At 38.0% G+C, this 16,557-nt stretch overlaps 1 protein-coding gene across 2 annotated transcripts in view; it reads right to left on the bottom strand.

Moving 5' to 3' along the window:
• Positions 1-97: 97 nt before the first annotated feature.
• The window catches only part of PDXDC1 (pyridoxal dependent decarboxylase domain containing 1), a 30,465-nt gene continuing 14,005 nt past the window's right edge, over positions 98-16,557 (bottom strand). The window contains exons 8-23 of one of the 2 annotated variants that reach the window (XM_074158560.1): positions 16,087-16,165; positions 15,198-15,282; positions 14,287-14,335; positions 14,078-14,179; positions 13,746-13,871; positions 12,427-12,477; positions 11,196-11,259; positions 9,776-9,864; positions 8,971-9,076; positions 7,736-7,907; positions 7,017-7,135; positions 6,058-6,179; positions 3,981-4,073; positions 3,786-3,882; positions 2,894-2,998; positions 98-2,058 (exon numbers count right to left, since the gene is read on the bottom strand). In XM_074158560.1, the coding sequence (XP_074014661.1) occupies positions 1,796-2,058; positions 2,894-2,998; positions 3,786-3,882; positions 3,981-4,073; positions 6,058-6,179; positions 7,017-7,135; positions 7,736-7,907; positions 8,971-9,076; positions 9,776-9,864; positions 11,196-11,259; positions 12,427-12,477; positions 13,746-13,871; positions 14,078-14,179; positions 14,287-14,335; positions 15,198-15,282; positions 16,087-16,165 (1,722 nt within the window). In that variant the 3' untranslated portion in view covers positions 98-1,795. The remainder of the gene's footprint in view (positions 2,059-2,893; positions 2,999-3,785; positions 3,883-3,980; positions 4,074-6,057; positions 6,180-7,016; positions 7,136-7,735; positions 7,908-8,970; positions 9,077-9,775; positions 9,865-11,195; positions 11,260-12,426; positions 12,478-13,745; positions 13,872-14,077; positions 14,180-14,286; positions 14,336-15,197; positions 15,283-16,086; positions 16,166-16,557) is intronic. The other variant, XM_074158559.1, reaches the window with a different exon arrangement.

Raw genomic sequence — 16,557 nt, 5'->3', positions numbered from 1 at the left:
AAGTCATGACATCGGGGTGTACTTTAGACATAATTCTGCACAAACCTAAAGCTTACTGAAACGCAGGGGTAGCCTTCAACAATAACTTACTTAATTCGAGAGTAATAATTTGAAGAATCTTTATTGAAACATTCAGATAGTATCTAAAGAATGAAGCTCGTTCCAACAAAACTACTGGTTTAACACTTCCAAATATAAAAACATTAAAAATTAATCCTTGTGGTGATAACTTTATCCCCAACAAATTAACACACTTCTTATTAACATACTTCATTGCACCAAAGAAACCGATGAGGAAGACTAGTCAACTTAATTGTTTTTGCACTTTAGAAAAATTGCACTCTGATTTACATAAATTACCCCAACAGCAAAATTAACCTTGTCCATGGCATCCCAGCCCCACAGGATCTTGAAGCTGAAAGTCTAATCAGGTGACAGTACAATTCAAAAACCCCAAATTTTGCAGATTATCAAAGCAAGCCCTGCTACCGCTACAGCCATTACGGTGTTAACGTTTACCTTTTAGGGGGAAGAGAAAAAAAACCTCAAACAAAAAACAAATGAAGCAAACTCCAGTACTTGTATCCAGTTCTATAGGGATGGGATGGTTTTTCTCAAAATCGGGTATCTTGGGGAAAGAAAGCTTTTCTAAAGATCTCCTTCCCACAAGAGGCTCTGAAAATTTGCAAAGTGATTAAGATAATTTGGGGGGAAGAGACTTCTACACTTACGCTTTTGATTTAGCCAAAGCTTGTTTGTGCATTAGGTAGTCCTAGACATTATGAAGTTGTGCTGTAGTGTAAATAACCTATATAATTTCTTTGCGTCTGTACATTTCCTACCGTAGGTAAGTTACTGTTATTCAAAAAAATAAGTGTTGAAACCATCACAAAGGTATTGTTTTTTTCCAAGCTTTACTACAACTATCTTTAAAAATACACAACAGAAAGAACTCCAGTTACACTACATAAATGTGTTCAATAGTATTTGGTTCATAAATGCCGTGCAAAGGAAAAGAATGGTGCGTTGGCAATTCTTTCCAGTAGGAGAAGCAGGAAGCCGTTCAGGCATGCAGGGGCACTATTTCTTTCTAAAAGGCTTAGAACTCATTAACTCCGTCCCCACTGTACCTAGAGCCTCGGCTGAACGGGCCAAGTCACGCAACAGCAGGAGAAATGGTTGATGGCAAAGTACTACTCTGTGACTCCTACCTACACAGGCATCCGTCCCCAGCGCTCACCGCACCACAGCTGTTTGGCGATGTTCTTTATAAGGTAAAAAAGCAGCAAAACAGAGCAAATGTGACTCCAGCAGATGTTTTGCAGGCAAGGCAAAACTGAATTTTAACTATTAAAAAGGTGAACAATTTGGCAGTTGATTATTTTTTTTAGTGCATTAACATAAAATAAGATCATTTAACAATTATTAGGTGCAACTGTATTCTTAATCTTGTGTACAGCTGATTGGTTGGTTAGCAACTATTATCATGCTTAGATTCCTACAAGAAGGATAACTGCCAATTGTTTTACAAATGTTTATGAGCACTTAATGAATTTCACTAGTACTTTGGTGACACTGACATGTAGAGGTTTAAAGCAACTGTAACAAGTGTACGATAAGACAAATCTCGGTCCCATGGGGGGAATTTATATTTGTGCAAAATCCCAGTTAATAAGTTACAGTAGTTAGTACTGTACTAGTGTGTGGCACTCTTCACATCTTCAATGCATCATTAATACCCTGCCTCCCAGGGCACGGGCTTCCTCTGCCAAGTCTGAAATCCACAGTCTGGATTTTATCTTTGACTTTCTTGTTCCTCTACCTTCATGCAGTCATGTGGCGATTTGTCACTTTGAATGTCCTCAGTGTCTGTCTTTGTTGCCTGTGCCACCTCCTTCTGCTCCTCTGTTTTTTCTGTCTCCAAAGGTCCTTGCTCTTGGCCTGGGGACAGAGTCGGGGGTCTCTGCTCCATCTTTTCCAGGTCATCACAGTGGCTGACTGAACTGGTCTCACTGAGGGCATCAGAACTTCTTAGAGACCTCTTAAAAGGCTTCTGACCTGCAAAGTGTTTGAAGAACACAGTACCAATGAAGGCAGCAAATACAAAATGGGGCCTGCACAAGTTAAGTTTCAAAGAAAGTATCTATCTGAATTTTACAACTGCAAAGAAATAGATCTTATTTGGATGCTAACTTGCACCCTAAGCACAGACAGACTTTCTTGCGGTCCCAGATCTGTGTGCAAGGCAGTGGCACCTGCTCTTCATCTGTGGACACACAGAGTGCCTGAATCCAGCTGAAACCCAACCTGCCCGTATGCACAGAGAAGTCATTCCAGGGTGAAGATCTGCACTGGAAACAGCAGGCTGGAAGCCAACCAACTCAAAAGGTGAGCTCAAACTATGGTTTTCCTGCCAGTCAAATCAATATTAATTACTAATACAACTACACCGGCTGTGCCATCGATTTAATAAATCTTCAGTTTAGAATGACTTTGTCCACAAAATATTGGGTAGCAACAGAAATGCAGTTGCTTAAATACATAGTATACATTATTTATGCTTTTATTTCAAATAAAACTTTTGGCTTGTTTACCTGCTATTTTTTTAAAACTTGATAACCTCATAAAAGAGGAAGATTCCAGACTACATGGGCAGTTGTCAGTTAATGGGATAACAACTTCCTGTAGTCTGTAGAATTCTTGGGGAGAAAACAGATGTGGCTGGTGTTCTGCACCATGTTTAAATTAAGGTGGACTAAGGCACTAGAAGATGAGCTGTAGTTCCAGACATTATGAAAGGTGAAAAGTCATGTGGATCTTCCCATCTCATGCAACTCGAACAGCAGGATGTTTTAGCAAGTTTTAGAAATAAGACTAAGCCATAGAAACTTACCAGGAAGTCTTTGCTTTGCAAGGCTGGAAGAGGGAGTTGGTGGTGGAGTAGTGCCTGTTCCTTGGGCTTTTGATACGTATGTAGATTCTGTGGATTCTAGAGAGCCTGCAGGTTTAAAAAAAAAAAATGTATCAAGTTGAATATAGCACAAACTAGACAAGTTTTCTGTTCATCTGCATTTATAAGGTATTTAACAATCTCAATAATGTAAAAACTGTTGACGGTTCTTTTGACATCACCAGACATAAATTACAAATATATGAGTAAAATGAGTCTTTTACATGGTGATATTCCATTACTGTCTCTCACGAAGCCAGGTTCACGCTAGTCCTCAGCTAGTTTAAGCCTGTCCTTGTCAGCCGTTGCACAATTTAGCCTGCACGCTTGTACTGCATCAGTGTGGCAACAGCCAGATGATATCTCAACCCGGGATTTCAGACAGAGACAGAGTCCCAGCAGCACAGAACACCCGAGTGCCACTTTGCAGGCACACACAAGAGGATACATGTGCACATACATGGGGATGCAGTGTTCCAAGCCCTGCGCTACCCTGCCAGCTTACACTCAGAAACAGCACAAACACCAAACTCCTGCAGCATCTGTACCAAAAGTCACAGAAATGATTCCTCCATTAACAAATGCCAATGTCTAATACAGCTTTTTTAATGTGACTCAATGTGCAAGAACAAAATCTAAGTGGTACAAGTGAAGTTAGAAGAAAACAGTCTTACTGGGTGTGACAGAAATAGCGGAGAGCATGTTCTTTTACATCCTGCAGGTGGATTATGTCACTCACAATCAAATCAGCACAAGAAAGTCTTGCAGTTTTAGTATAAAATTGGAAACAATTCTAATGACAGCAGAACATGGCTGCAGATGCACTGGGTCCTACCTGCTGTTAAATTAAATGTTCTTCCCTTTGGTGAGGCTTGGAATGGAGAAAACCAGTTCAGCACAGAGCCCACTACAGGTATTTGCCGTAGCACTCCCTGCAAAGTACACAAGCAAACACGGGCTGGTGAGCGACCTGCCTGTGCTGTGACAGGCTGTTTCACGTTACCTCCATAACTAATGCTTATAGCCTCACCTCTTCCAGAAGGCGTTCCTCGTTTGCTTTCTGAAGCTGAAGTTGTGCTTCCTGTATCCCTTTTCTAACAACTTCAGTCATGTTTTCCAACAGCTAATAAAAACCAGAAATTATACTTTATTTCAGGTTCTGAGGATGTAAACATGATAATGAGGTATTTTTCTAATTTAAGACAGTATTTGACAATTGCTATTTCATTATGACTGTAAATTAAAGAATGTACATGCTGACTGCAGGATTTTTAAAAGATATACCCAGAGGACAATGTCATTTTAAACAGGAATGGTACATATTTTTCTTATGCTTAGAAATAAGCCTGTGACCCAAATTCATCAAAGATCTGCTTAGCACAGAAGTGTTCCTCAGATGCTGAATCTGACTGGGAAGAATGATTAGGTTTACAGAGTGCATTTTTGTTTCTAGAAGTACCCAGGACTTAAACGAGCCTCACAGTAAGTCTAACCAGGTACGTGTCACTCGGGGTTCAGCTTTATTTTTCAAACTTAATATACAACTGCCAGTGTGATCCCTGCAGCATCCTGTGCCAGCAGCAGTGACGTTTTATACTGCAAAGGACAAGCAGCTTACTGGGAGAGCTGGAGGGGCAATACATGAACAAACCCAAAACATAAAAAAAAGTCACAATTTTGTCTCGTACAAAACAAATGTGAATTTCCGTAACTTAATATGGGTTTAATATTGCATAGGCCTAGATAACAGGAACTTCCTCCAAAATGCCAAAAATTTGGGTTACTGTCAGTTAACAAGAACAGGCAAAAGAGGAAGGTGCTCCTTTTCCCTGGGGGAGAGGCAGGCCAGGAACTGACCACCACAGCAAGCTGAGTACCCCGAGGTGCCGGGGGAATTGCATTTAGAGTACAAGGAAGAACCACTCGTGTTTTCCGGCCCAGTCAAGATGCTTGTCCTAAATTCTGATTCTGCCTTTTAGTGTACTTCTCTGTGTGTGCTAAGGGCTTGCTGATACGGGAACAGTTTGGTTTTTTCCTAAAAGCTTCCCTCTTGTACCAAACATCACTTATCTAAACAATGCAAGTGTCATTCTCACAGGCTGGTTCTGCTTCTTGATTTTGGATCAAATGGTGTAAGATCCTTTCAGTGCCACAAATTTATTGTAGCTGGTTCCAAGGACTGCACCTTTCCGAGTCCTCCACTATTCTTTGTTCCTCCCTGGAAGCTTCAGGATCAGAATGGCCCATATTCCAACATTCGGTCCCTAGTCCCTCAACTACAACAGTTAAAAAACAGGAACTACTCTACAGGCAAACTATCTTTCATCTCGCCCTCAAAGCGGCACAGGGAGTCAAGAGCAGGCAGAAAGTCTCCAGAAAACTGCTAGAAAAAGTTTCATTGCCAAAAATCAACATATTCCCATGGGCAGAAACAGGCAAAGGATTTCTGAAGTTCTGTTTATCTTTTAGGTGAGGAAATTAAATGCCCAACACTAGAGGAGTGAAAGGACAGATGTTCATTTGTGATACAGAATGTCATTTAGGAATTCTACTTTTGAGAACATTTGGAGAACTCTAATCAGTTAAATGTTTTTACAAAAAAGAGCTGCATCATCAGCTTTATTACTTCAATAGGTAATTTGTAATTTCCATTTTTAAGCCACCAATTTAAAATCTTTCACACACTTTAGGGCATAGTCTTATCTTAAAAGCTGGTATATAAACAAACAATCTAAATCCCACCACATCCAGTGATGAGAAACACCAGCTCACAATCAGCCCCCACCTCCCCTTTTGGTTTTGTTGGGGTTTTTTGGTTGTTTTAATTTTTGACAGCTTAAATTTTAATGATAAAATGAGCCTATTTCAGTATTATGTCAGTTTTTCATTAGAACTACTGAACACGGGACCATGAACATAAATCAGGACATCCTCAGAATATCATAATCCTGTAACACAGGAGACAGATTATTACTTCCACAGTAACTAATACAGTTTGTTGTGGGCGAGTACAATTTTTACTTTCACAAATAACAAAACCAGGTCCTGAAGCCAATATGGAAGGGAAAAAAAGGTGCTGAAATGCTCTGTGATTTATTAATACATACTCTTGAATTTTCTTCAATTTCTCTGCCTGTTGCTGCAATAGTTTCGACTAACTCCGACACGTCCAGGTCCTCGGTTACCATGCCAATATACACACAGTTCTTCTGCCCTCCAAATTCTGGACCTGTGAGCACAGAGAGAATCAAGTCTTTGTGATGTACAAAACCGCATTCTCACAACAGGCGCAGTGCTCACACTTGCGAATGTGGAAATCCCAAAACACACATACTTCAGAAATTAAGGGCAATATCTGCAAAGGTGTAAATTATGCAAACTAGAAAAGCTCATCCCTGTCGGTTTTTCAAAAAGAGAAGAGAAAACAATATCTAAACAAGAAAAACAGTGGATTTTTTATATAGCCAAGGAGTTGTATAATAAATATCAGTGTTTGAATATGCTTCAAACTTGTTACTTTCTGCCATTTACAGATTACTTGGCTCCACAATTCTAGGGCACTTGATTTTTGAAAGCTGACTAGAAAATGATCAGAGTTCTCAGTAAGCAAATTAATATTATTTCAGCTATAATGAATGTCGCACTATGTAAATGTGAAAGCATTGCTAATTATCATGAAAGTCACCAGAAGCTTTTCAGCTAGGCACAGGAAGCAGTGACCTGGTCCGTGGGTTTGGAATGAGCTCTACTTTTCACTGGCCATAGCACCGAGAAGGCTGCGTTTACAAAGAGGAACGCTCCAGCTTCTATTCTCTCTGCCAAGGAGACCCTGTTTGGTCGCTCACCAGTCAGTTTTCACAAGTTTTCCTGAGAACATTGCACCTTGATCACCCACCTGAGCTTTTATCAGCTGAAACGGGTGAAACAGATACGGTTTCTACAATAACCATACACGCAGCAGTGTGATTCCGTGTGTAGTGACCTACGTAAGAATGACCTATTGAACCACTGTAACACAGCCAGTAAAATTACTTTTAGCTTGAAGCTTTTTAAATAGTGCAGTTACCCAAAGAAAAACTGAGATCCGACTCCAGTTCATTCAATTTTTTCAGAAGTTCCGTATTGATTTTTTCTAGTTCTTTTTCTTGTTTGTCATCATTCTTCCCATCACTGTGATAGTTGTATCTTCAAACCAAGCCAGAACAGAGTAATTTCACTTATCAGCACATACAAAAATAGATAGACGTTTAGCACGTTTCTACAAATTTCTGTATTTTACAAACCAAAAACCTCAAAACATTACAGCTTATTGCCATCAGAGATTTTGGGGTGGGAGGAGGTTGCTGCTGCAAGCTTAACTGAACACAACAGAGTTCTAGGTAATATATTGATTAGACTTCAGCTGTTTTGACTATACAGAATCAGAGGATCAGAACAGACATTTGAAGGGTTTTATTGAGAAATAAATTCACTATAAATAAAAATCTAAGTTACACAGTCGGATGTGCTTGCATATTACATACCTGTCTAACAGATCCACACACCGCCTCCAATATTAGAACTGTTGCCCTAATTTTGTTAAAACAGCTCTTCAGCTTTTCTTAATTAAAAAAAATAACGTTAAAAAGGTAATTTCATTTTTAAAGTACTCAAAAGCTTCAACTGGGTGCAAAGCCAGATACTAATCGGCAAACAACAGACAATAATCATCACTTACAGAGATCATGCATCTGTTAATGCACAGTCTTTCCAAATATATAATGAAGAAAATACTGGAAAGTTTACCTTACAACACCTAATCCTGGCCAGCTGAGATCTTCAATATACAACAGGCCTACTGTTCTTCTCACTTCTTGCTCAAATTCCTCTCTCAGTTGCAGTGTACTTGTCAATACTGGTATCTTCATTTTTAAGCAGTCTACTAACTGGTCAACATCTTGGATTTCAGTTCCTAGAACTAAAGAGCTGATGTGTTACTGTGCGATAAAAGTGAGTGGACATCACATAGATATCTGAATTAAGTAATCTGTAAAGAAGCCACTCCGTAAGTCAATCATAAATACAATTTACAGATAGCACTGCAATATCTTGATCTACGTAACGGTGTTTTTTCTTCAGTTATCTATCCACTAATAAATCAAAATGGAGAGAGAACAGGGTTTAATAAAAAATTAGCTAATAAAAAGGAATTTCAAAGTAATACGGACTATAGCCTTTTTCATTATATCAGTAGCCAGAATCGGAAAATTTCCTCTTCCTGATCATGAACTAGCTTTCATGCTGGTTTAAACCAAACCAACCAAACAAGCCGTCACATATCACCAAGTAATTTTATTCTAAAATTTACTTTTCTGTGCACACCAGGATCCTCTCGCATCAGCATCAGGTGTTTTGATGGCTTAAGCCATCCCCCCACAAGCTAAACGGAGACACCATGTGAGCCCCTGCAAGTTGCTGTGGGCATCTGTCAAGGCTAAACAAAGTACCTACACGGTGCTGACAAACACCTTCCAAAACATAGATTTTTATTTTACTCCCTACATCAGTCATGATAGAAAAACCTAGAGGTTTAGTAAATAATTATTCTAGTTAAGTAGCTATATTTTGAACACAAGCACCATTTCAGTGTTGGAACACCTGTGTAGAAAGGTCACGCATCTTGCGTCAAGCAGCTGAGAGAAGGAAAGGTAGAGATGATTTATTCTTCATATTTCTATTATAACTGTTAAAGACAAAGAACTTCTCCCCTTGCTTTTCCTAATGAATTTAAAAATGATTAGTACAAGTCTTTTCCTGCAGAGGTAGTGAGGCAACGTCACGCACAACAGCTGAGCCAACGCTGACGCACTCATTGCCAAGGCACAGCAGAATGATAAAGCCAAGATATTTTTGGTTTGTTTAGAAGAAAATCCTCACCACAGGAGAATATACTGAAGAGTTTCTTGAGCACATCTGCTTTTCTTCTACAATTCTACAGCAAATCCTATTTTCTACAAGCAGATGAATTAAGTAAATGTTACCTGCAGAAGTCATTAGTGGGCTAAAACGCACACATGTGCCTTCATCTTCCAGTTCCACCACATCAACTCCACTGGCAGGAACCAGCTGTGCCAGCTGCTCTCCCAGCTGAGGGGACAAGGCACAGTTAAAGCAACGCACAGAGCGTGACCTCCTGCCCTCCCTGACTCAGGCCGGGTGCTTCCCACGGTTAAGGACAACCACAAGCGAAACAGTTTTCTGTATTTCTCAAAATCACTTCTGGTAACAAAATACTTGAGCTTGCTGGGGATGCGACAAAGTTGGACGTACACTAAAAACCATGGAAATTCAGGATAAGCTACGAGTGTCACAAGTTAGAAGTTTCTGCAGAATTGTCCCTGTCATTAACTATGCCATGATTACTGTCCAACTGATCCAGAATAGTTGTGCTCGGCTCTCTGAAAGCACAGGTTTCTAGAATTAATTCTCTTAAGATCTGGAAAACAAAGAGTGCCTATTCATGAATACACAGATGTTGTCCATGAAGTATCTACTGATTAAAAAGAGTTTTAAAGTTCTCATATATTCCCAAAAGACCAAGGGAAAAAATCCACTACCAGCAGCTGAAGATGCAGTAATAATTTCATGTAAAATAATCAGAAACGTGAAAGCAACTTTGCTTCAGAGCAAATTCACCTTTTAAATCCAAAATGCCCACTAGTTTTGCAAAGGAGATCAGCTCAACAATAGCTGTCAAATTAGTCTACCAAAGGTTATATAATTACTCATGGAAGCATCCCACTGACACTTCTTTATTCCTAAAGAGAAAAAAACATCCATTCTTACCCACTGATTGAAAGTGTCATAAATGTGTCTTTCGTTGCTTATTATGGGGTGCTGAATAGTTGAGGCCTGTGCAGCATGCGAGGCTTGATCTGAATCCAAAGATACAAGAATCACAGAAGTGGATTTTTATTTACTTAATTAAACAAAAGGCAACCTAAAATTTAGATAAAAGACAATTACATTTCCTAGGTAATGTAAAACATCTACACCATGTACTGGACCTCAAGCAGACTAACAAGGGTTTTTTTGTAAAGGTATGTTGAGCATGACTAATACTGAGGTAAAAGAGTTGAATATACTAGTTTTAAAAACAACCTATAAAATAATTCTCTCACTTTTGAGATCCAAATGCCCCAATGGAAATAAAACCAATTTTTTCACATAGCAAAATCTTGTCACAGCAGGCTACAATATTTAAATTTGATTCATTCAGCTACTATTTTTAATCAAGTTTTAATGACTACTTTCCGTTTTAAACCACACAAAAACAATACTAAGGATATAAGAGTCCATTATACACACAAACCATGCAGAAATGGCCAAACATCCTCATAATTCAGGTGGATGATTTCTCCCTAGTAAAGCTTTTCAAATAAATGCATTGATGTAAAAAGCAACCCACCAGGTCCAGGATGCACAGGTTTGCTTTGTGAGTGCAAACACTGACTAGATTAAAACCCAAACCAAACCTCCCCAATGCCCAACACAAAAAAATCCGGAGGATTAAAATCAACACTCATAAAAAAATGACAAAGTTCTCTAGCAATCTTTTGTCTCATCCCAGCTGGACACGTCCTCACCCTCAGAGTGTGCGCATACAAACAGGAAAATAGCTTCTCTTGTAACTGACAGGACAAAACCGCTCTCTCTTGGAGAGCGCGTCTAAGCAAGGACGTTCTGCTGAGAGCCACATGCGGCATGGCTACTCTATACCTGTGACAGGGTTTCCAGAGATGTTCCTGATGTGTTCTGCTATTTTTAAAACTATTGCAAGTGTAATCAGCAAAACAGAGAAACGTGGGTTTTGCCACTGAAAGTTGAAAAGGAACAGAAAGGCTGAACAAAGCCAAGGAAGATCTTCCCCCACCAGTACACTCAAACACAGCTTGCAGCCTGCGAGACCCTTCCATCATCTGCTCTCGAGATCAAAAATCATATGCAAATCTCTGCTCACTCAAGAAGGCAGAAATGACTTGTTATGAAAATGTAAAACACTGCAGTCTATCTAAAAAAAGAAGCTCTCACATGTATGGATTCTATCACTAGATTACAACCAGCATTCACAGCCTTTTTAAAAGCACGTCACCCAAGAGAAGTGGACTACATACCATTGACCTCATCATATTCATTTTACAAATTAGTAGTTTCAAAAACTATTTATAGAGAGTTTTTTGGCCTTGTTTTTCAATTAATCGCCTACCTTTATTTGAATATTCCCGGAAAAACTTGAAAACCACCACTGGTGAACTCAGTTCATCTTCAACCTTAAAAAAAAAAAGAAATGGATCTATTTTCACATATTTTTAAAAGATTTAACACTGTGTATCATTCCTTAGACTGCAGAGCAAAGCAGATCATTTTGTTTTGACAGCAGTAACAACGTTCTCACTGTCTCAGAAGTTAACTCTAGCAGTGTAAGTAAACATATCTGTAAACACGGGAAAGTAAATCATTATTCAGTTATAGCAGAATTGTATTAATTTAAGGTGTGCATAACTAAAATTTGGGCACTATAAAGCAAGAAACCTAAGCATGTTCATTAGCAAATATACTGTATTAAATAGTTTATTTAGCTTTAAGTATTTTCAGATATTAACATTTAAAAACATTCTCTTGGAAATTGCCCCAGAATCATTGGAGAACATCAAGAAAGTTCCAGCAGGAACAAGATTATAATTGATCCTGCTTTGGGGATAGGAGCAATGGACTGGGCAGCTTCTGGAGGCAACCTGAGGCTACACTGCACAATGGCCCAAGGCCTCTAATACTCTTGGAAAAACATTTTTTTACAAAAATAGTTAATTCACTGTTCATTCTGTGTGACATCAACTATTGCCCCAAAAACTAAACTGAATATATTTTCTATACATCAAGTGTCGATTAAAATCAGGGGGCAGGTGGAGTAAAGCCACCAAATCTTGATGAAGGCGACATCTCAGAAAAGGCAAATCTGGAACAAATACATTAGCTGCAATTTCTAAAACCAATTCTGGTGTAAGAGCCTGAGCTGAGATAATTTCTGTGTACAATTTCACAAGGTTCACAATATCATCTCACCAGTAGGGTTAAGATGCAGCCAGAATGTATTACAGAGGTTTGTGGAAACTGGTTTCATAAATGTGTTACTGAACAAATCCATGTTTTAAGTGGAATTAAATCAACCTCTGGAAACAATTTCTGGATGTGTTCTGTCAGCTCCACTGACTGCACGAGCACACAGCAACGGAACAAATACAGTCTAGAGGTCACACACAGCCAAGCCACACAATTTCACTGAACACCAGAAAAAATCAGAAAAAACCCAAGCACCTTCAAAACAATGGCTACGATTTAAGCAATATTTTAAAATATTCTTTGTAATCAAAGTTATTCTTATAATTTAACAAGCGAAGACAAAGTTATACAACCAAAATATTAAATGTAGACAATACCGAAGTTTTAATGAAATCCAGGTTTTTCAAGTTTTCCAGCAACCTTTGACTCTAAAAGACCACAGCAGAAGGGAAACATAAGGAAGAGACAAACACAGTTTTAAAAGTTGAAAATTACTCTGAAAAGCATTAAATAATCACTACCATAATTTCTGTTAATGAACAAACCCCTACGACACATCAGAGATTCATGCAGTTATTTGTAAATTTAGAAAGTAACGCAAAAATATTTTCTGTTTTTAGTAGAACACTGACTACAAAGTGATTTTCATTAAAATAAAATCTTGGTGTATTTGTTGACAAAGTTCCAGAGGTGTTACAACTCCACTGACTAACTAAAGCACAGTGTGTGGCAGAACAGTTCACTTTCTCAAAGCTACCATAGCAACTGGTTATGATAGCTTTCTGAATTATTTTCATTAGAAAAGACGTTTTTACATTGTGGTTTAAGACCATTAATATACTATTATAAAAGCTAAGATCAATCTTAGATGCCACAAAATCTCAATGACTAATGATGCTTTGCACTCTTTTAGGTCTTTCGTGCCAACAGCTTCTTCATTAACCATTACAGAAACTTTCCGTTTCCATTTTGCCCTTAAGTGCTGTATCTTTAAGGAAAAAATGCACAAATCAACAATGCATTTTTAAACTAACACATTATATTGGATCTTAATTTTTACCAGGGTAAGTACTCAACTTCAAATATAGTGCACTTGCCCCTGTATCTGAAGAAATGTTTTGAAGCCCTTTTTGTCAGGCATTTATAATTGACTGTTAGTTAAATCAATACCAAGTAGAGTAGGAATGTAAGAAAGTCTCTCTCTGAAGAGCTTTCAAGCAAAACAGTGACCAGACAAGCAACCAAAAACAGGGAAGTTCTTATGTTACTTCACTGTTTAGAAAGAACAAAGATTAAGTATTTCTCATTAAAAAACCCTAATAAAATACACGATCTGATAGTAAAAGCACATCCCTCCCCCAAACACTTTACTCTGCTTTCATAATTCATTTGTAACACAATACTAACCACTATGGTTTACTGTCAGCAACTACAGAATTTTAGTTGATTCTACTACAATGCATCACAATAATCAAAAAGATGTAGTAACAGCTATTATAAGAACATTTCTAAGTAAAATGGTGGTCTGTGACAGCCATCTGGATATTGCCGGTATTACGGTTGCTGTCTGAGCTTTGTTTCTGCTTGGAGACTCAAACTGTGAAATAAGATGGTGAGAACTCTTCTTAAGAGTCTCCAACCCATACTCAAAGCAGCAAACTATCCATAAAAAACCTGCCAACCAGCTGTTACTTACGAGTTGCGAGGCGTGTTTTATCCTCTCCACAATCCCGTCGTGGCCCAGGTACTGCAAGGAGAGCCACAGTGGCAGGGCACGGAGCTTCTCTACGGGCTGGCTCGATGTCAGCCCAGCTGCTAAGGACTACAGAGGAAAACAAACAACAAACAAACCACTACTAACCTCTATTCAATTATTGCTTTTTTTGCCAGCTTATGCAATATATCACATCTTATATAGGGGAGTTTTTTTCAAATTATAATTTAGATGCTTATGAAGAACAAGACAATACAACACGATCAAAATGAAAGTCTCAAGATCTTGAGAATAACGACTGAAGTTAAACATACCAAAGACGGATCCTCGTGTCTGTAGAGCGTCACTGCAGGTACAGCCGGCAGCCCCAGCCAGGAGCCCAGAGTGAGAGTCATGCTGTCACACTTTGTAGCAGCCTGGATTTTATTATAATAAGCAGAATATAAGCCATATATATTTTGATTAGATCATGACCTTAAAATCTAGAGCACATTGTTAAGTTTCTAGATATAATAAAACATACCAGTACGGACGAGGAGACATAACCCAAAGCCAAAGTTGCCAAATTCACACTAGAAAAATAAAGTGGTTTTAGCACATATTAAATACGTATTAAGAGATAGCATTTTAATCTTCAGTTTAAATAAAGGGAGGTAATTTTTGTTTGTATATTTTTCATTACCAATGCAGTAGATGTTGTTACTCGGTATTCCAAGATTGAAAACCCAAAAGTAAAAATCCATTTCAATCTAACGTTGTTTCAGTTCCAGCCTTTGGGGAAATCATCCCCCAAAGTCCTACCCATAATTTATCATCAATTTGGTATCAGAAATAAATAGCATGCAAATATAACGCTATACAATGAAATACCAGGAGAACCAGAGTCTCTACTCCAGGCTTAAAAAACCTCCAAGTCCCAGAGCAATGAAGTCTTCATTAACATTGCCTAAATTCTTGGTATTTCTTTTCCTCTTGGTTTAATCCTCCTCCCAGTTCTGTTGCACCCTGCACTTGCAGCAGTCGTCTTGACAACCTTAATTAAAGTGTCATTTCTTTCACTCTCATTTCATTCTCCTTTCTCATTCTCAATAATCACTGTATAATGTCTCCCCTGACTTGTCCTATAAGGTCTTTTTATTCTTATTCCAAGCTCTTCAAAGCAAGGGCAGATAAAATTACCATCTGAGTAAAAGTAAGCACTAACCTATGCTGAAATAACCACTCCAATTAATTATTCCTGTATATGTTAAAAAAAAATAAAATCTGTATCCCTAACGGTGACAAAATTATAACCATATAAAATGCTTAATATGGCAAACATAAACACAGTCCTATGGCCCTCTCCTAGCTGGTTAGCTGTAAAATTATGTGCTGTCCATTAGTCAGACTTTTTAATTAATATCGTTATACAGAAATAAATTTCAAGTTTCATACCCTTCTACATGGAGCCACATATTATACTGCTCACAAAGTTCCTTCAGTCGGCCAAGTTTATCTGTGTGCCCAGCACCTGGTGTCCCTTTGTTGAAGAGGAATAAAAGGCAATCACAAAGGATAAGCACGTAAACTAGGATTCTACATAAAAGAACCTCTTGTGCTGTTGTCAAAAAAAAGTCACACAAGAGCAGGAAAGAGGATGTTTAAAAAAAGTCCACTGCACAATATTGGTATCTGGCTCATCGTGACTTACGAGCAGCTGGAATTCTAGACACAAAAAAAAGATACTCGTTTTGCTTGTCAATATATGTTAAAAATAGTTAGAAAATGAGATGTCTTTGGCACTCAAAGACTCAGCAGCCTCAGGTAAGAAACGCAGACGTTTTTTAATATGTTCAAAGTATGACCTCAACTAAAGGAAACTAAACGAAGGTTAACATCTCAGATATTTTTCCAAGTCCAAAGCAAGTAACAGTTACCTCCTTCATTTGTACTTAAAACAAATTTTGTTCGTGAGTGGTTCTGTTTAATTAATTAGCAGAAAAATATAATTTTTAAAGCTAAAGTTGATGGCACATCCATCAAAATATTCTGAAGTGTTAACATGAAACTGATTTTCAACAAGAGATTTGCACTCACTAAAATAAAGTTCTAGTCATATTAATATATCAAATGACGTAAGCAGAACTGGAGCAGTACACTCCAACTCAGTTAAATAAAAACCCCTCTAGACAGAGAATTATTTTGTGGTCATTAAGATACTTTCAGATATTTCTTGACATGCAGCCATTAAGCTGTTTAAGAAAATGTATTTTTATTTTGGATTTTATATATATGTTCATGAAATTGTGTGCCTTTTTTGTTATCGTTTGTCCACAGCACTTACCAGCATTGGCCACAAGCAACAAAGGCAGTTTCCCTGATTCAACGTCATCTTTAATCAATCTGTCCAACAAAGCAACATCCTGTTATCAATGAGAAAAAGAGAAGTATTTATAAATATGTTTGTCAAACAATACAGAATTGTTTCTGCTGAACTGGAAAAATGTGTTAAGAGTGAAAAAGGACAGCTTTCTGAAGTTCTGGAAGACATTATTAATGTCTTTGTGGCTTGCAGTTACTTCTTCTCAAAGGTAAAATAACCTGAAGGTTAGATAAATCATTTGTGAAAAATCCAACGCAAATATATCATCATGTAGTTTGTAAACATACCCCTGACCACACATACTCTAGAAATCTTGGATGAACAAGTGCCTTACCACAAGCCATTAAAACTATTTTGCGAACTACAAGACCAAGACAGAAGCTGCTAGCTTTTTAGAAGATTTCAAACGAATTTGTACAGCTATAACACAGA

Source organism: Numenius arquata, chromosome 14, assembly GCF_964106895.1.
Source record: "Numenius arquata chromosome 14, bNumArq3.hap1.1, whole genome shotgun sequence".
Taxonomy (NCBI): Eukaryota; Metazoa; Chordata; class Aves; order Charadriiformes; family Scolopacidae; genus Numenius; species Numenius arquata.
Note: the sequence above shows the minus strand (reverse complement) of the source record. Positions and strands in the feature narration are given on the sequence as shown.